The 3,272-nt window shown below is 58.7% G+C and overlaps 1 protein-coding gene across 18 annotated transcripts in view; it reads right to left on the bottom strand.

The window, feature by feature from the left end:
- Window positions 1-229: 229 nt before the first annotated feature.
- GAL3ST1 (galactose-3-O-sulfotransferase 1) overlaps window positions 230-3,272 on the bottom strand; it is a 21,908-nt gene continuing 18,865 nt past the window's right edge. For 9 of the 18 annotated variants that reach the window (XM_011979073.1, XM_011979077.1, XM_011979076.1 and 6 more), the window contains one exon: window positions 230-1,689. In XM_011979073.1, the coding sequence (XP_011834463.1) occupies window positions 549-1,689 (1,141 nt within the window). In that variant the 3' untranslated portion in view covers window positions 230-548. Of the gene's footprint in view, window positions 1,693-2,852; window positions 2,993-3,272 lie in introns of all 18 variants that reach the window. The other 9 variants (XM_011979064.1, XM_011979070.1, XM_011979072.1 and 6 more) reach the window with 3 other exon arrangements.

Here is a 3,272-nt window from a genome sequence, read left to right as displayed (position 1 = left end):
AATAACTGTTGTACTCCTTAGGATGATCACACACACATGCACACATACACATGCGCTTTTCCAGGTCTTGGTAGCTCATGGGAGTCCCTGAACCACATAGGACTCTAGCACATAGCAAAAACACATCAAATCCCTGCCACCCATTGGTCTCTGCCTACAGACTCACCCAGGCACCACTGTGGTTCCCCCCACGCCAACCCCCACCCCAAGTCACCACCACTGAGGCTGATTAACAAAAACACAACATCAAATTCCTTTACTTCTGAGGTCTCCCCTTTAAGGGGAGGCAGAAATAGAACATTCTTTTTCGGGGAGGGAAAGGGGTTTAATAAAAACTGGTATAATTAGTTAAATACTGATATCGGTTAGGCCCTCTCTGTGTGCGTGGGCCCAGTCTTGGCTGGCTGCGTCCCCCCAGGAAGCACCCCTCTCACCCCGGGGTCCGAGGTGGCACCAGGAGGGGGCTGGGGGCGGCCAGCACCAGCGGCGTCCTGCTCAGCCCCTCCGTAGGGAGCGAGCAGGCAGGCAAGCCGCTGGGCGGTGGGACGTCACCACCGCAGGAAATCGCGAATGAACTTCCAGAGCTTGGTGACCCACAGGTTGGCGCCGAGGTCCATCAGGTACTGGATTTCGGGCGTGAGCATGCGCCGGCAGAGCTGCGCGTGCCGCTGCCCGATGCTCTTCTTGAGGTTGTAGCCCAAGATGGACTTGGTGCCCAGCGGCTGCCAGGGCTGCATGGCCTCGTCCTGGATGGCGGCGGCGTCCACGGCGTGGCCCCCGTCGATGCAGATGGTCCGCATGCGCTCGTTGGCATGGCGCAGGGCTGCCACCTCGCGGGCCATGCGCTCCTGCCCGAAGGCCTCCACCTTGCGCCAGAAGCTGGCGTTGAAGTGGCGGTAGAGGTGGGCGTCCAACATGTTCCAGGCGGTGGCGCGCCCGTACATCTCCCCGGACAGCCGCGGCACCGGCGAGTCGCGGCGGGCGTTGAGCTTGAAGTAGAGCACGTCCTCCAGCTCCCAGCACAGCAGGTCCTTCAGCAGCACCAGCGACTCGTCGAAGTACTCCTGAAGGAGCACCAGGTGGAAGCGGCGCTCCACCTCCAGGATGTGCTCCTGCACCTGCGGGCTGCCAGGGTCCAGGCCGTTGTCATAGCCCAAGTCGAAGAAGAGCAGGTTTCGGAGGTAGTGGGCATTGAAGCCGTTGGGGTCGTAGTAGCGATCCGGGTCTTGCAGGAACTCGGCCAGCTTGTCGCCGCCCGAGAGCTTCCACGTGAGGGGCACCACCGGCCCGAAGTAGTGGAAGGAGGACTCGAACAGGCGGGCGGGGTCGCGGAGCACCGTGATGAAGATGGCGTTGGGCGGCACCAGGCCGCGCACCTCGTCGTAGTGGAAGCGCATATGGTTGCAAATGATGTTGAAGCAGGCCCCGGGCCGGTAGTCCTGCACTAGGCTGCGGGCGAAGAAGGTCGGGTAGTCGAAGTCGTTGCGGCCGTTGGGAAAGGCGAACTTGAGCCGGTGCTTCTGGCCGAAGCGGAACAGGATGTTGAGCAGGGTGCTGCTGGCCGTCTTGTGCGTCTTCAAAAACACGATATTGCGCCGCGGCTGGCACTCTCCCCGCGAGCCGTTTGCGCGGTTCACTGCCTCTGGCTCAAGCACGGGCGGAGAGCACGACGCTGCGGCCTCTGGGGTCCTGCTGGGGACAGAGAGGTGGGGAGAACCTCAGGGGGGTGCTGGGACCCTCAGGACTCTGGTAGCTAGAGAGGGAGCTTGTTGGGGACAGTGGTGGCAAAGGAGCTGGGATAGTGGGACTTGTGGAGCCTGAGTCCAGGCTGGGTGCCTGCGCGGGTGGTTTGGCCTCTCTGGCCTCAGTTTCCTCTTCTGTGAAATGGGTACAATAACAGGCCCTTATTCACAGTGTTGTGAGATGAGGCACACAGGCCTCATTCATGGCCACTGTGTTACATGTACCATGAATCAGCAGCCGCTTGGGCCACATGAAATTGCCATTTTATAGGACAAAAATGGTCAGTTTTGCAGAAATTTGCAGTTTCCTCTGTTTCAACTTAGTATCACCAAGCACTGGTATTGCACCAGCTACAGGCTGTGCCGGGTCTGTGCAGTGCAGCCCATGAGGAAGCGGGAGAGCCTGGTTCTCAGGAGCTGGGCCTGGAGTCAGACGGACCCATTTGAATCCATGGACAGGTCACGCCCCCAGGGCTCCATTGGCATCTCAGATGATGCCAATCTAAGCCCTGTACAGACAGTGTTACCTGATTCTCATGTCCTATGAGGAAGGCTCTGTTTTGTTGTTGTTTTTTTTTGTTTTGTTTTTGTTTTTGTTTTTTTTTGAGACAGTCTACTCTGTTGCCCAGGTTGGAGTGCAGTGGTGCCATCTCGGCTCACTGCAACTTCTGCCTTCCGGGTTCAAGCAATTCTCCTGCCTCAGCCTCCCAAGTAGCTGGGATTACAGACACACACCACCATGCCCAGCTAATTTTTGTATTTTTAGTAGAGATGGGGTTTCACCATGTTGGTCAGCCTGGTCTCGAACTCCTGACCTCAGGTGATCTGCCTGCCTGGGCCTCCCAAAGTGGTGGGATTACAGGCGTGAGTCACCGCGCCCAGCCAAAAGGCTCTGTTTTTATCCCCACTTCACAGATAGGCACACCAAGGCTCAGGGTTACACGGCGAGCTCTGCCGTCAGTGGAATTTCTGTCTGGCACAGCATGGTGCAGGGTGCAGGGTGGCTATCCAAGGTCACTGGGCAGGCCCTGTGGTAATTACAGGGCCCCATGGGTGGGGTGCCATCCCTCCCCCACCTACACCCATCATCTGCCCAGCTGGGCCACTCACGTGGAGGCCAGGCCAGCATGCAGCGGGGGCACGGCATAGGAGTACACCAGCAGCAGGAAACTGGTGAAGAGCGCGCCCAGCACCAGCCCCTTAGCCATGGACTCCCAGGGCTTCTTCTGCGGTGGCAGCATCTCAGACACCTGCGGGGGCAGCACAGAGTGGGGCAAGTGTCAGGAAACTGGCCCCAGGGAGCCCCCAAGGCTGCCCAGGCCTGGCAGCTGAGACCTGCCTTTGCCTGCTCTGTGGCCCCCAGCAGGGTCCAGACAGGGACAGAGAGACACTGGAGAGATAGAGAGACAACCACCTGGAAAGAGACAGCCCCAGGGTTGCAGACAGAGAGGGTGGGTGAAGCAACTCAAAGAGAGGTTGGGGAATGGGGCAGGGAGAAGGTTAAAATTTAAAAATTAAAATGAACCAGGT

This window comes from Mandrillus leucophaeus, unplaced genomic scaffold (assembly GCF_000951045.1).
Source record: "Mandrillus leucophaeus isolate KB7577 unplaced genomic scaffold, Mleu.le_1.0 Scaffold2, whole genome shotgun sequence".
NCBI lineage: Eukaryota > Metazoa > Chordata > Mammalia > Primates > Cercopithecidae > Mandrillus > Mandrillus leucophaeus.
The sequence above is the reverse complement of the archived record's forward strand: the minus strand, read 5'-3'. Positions and strand labels throughout refer to the sequence as shown.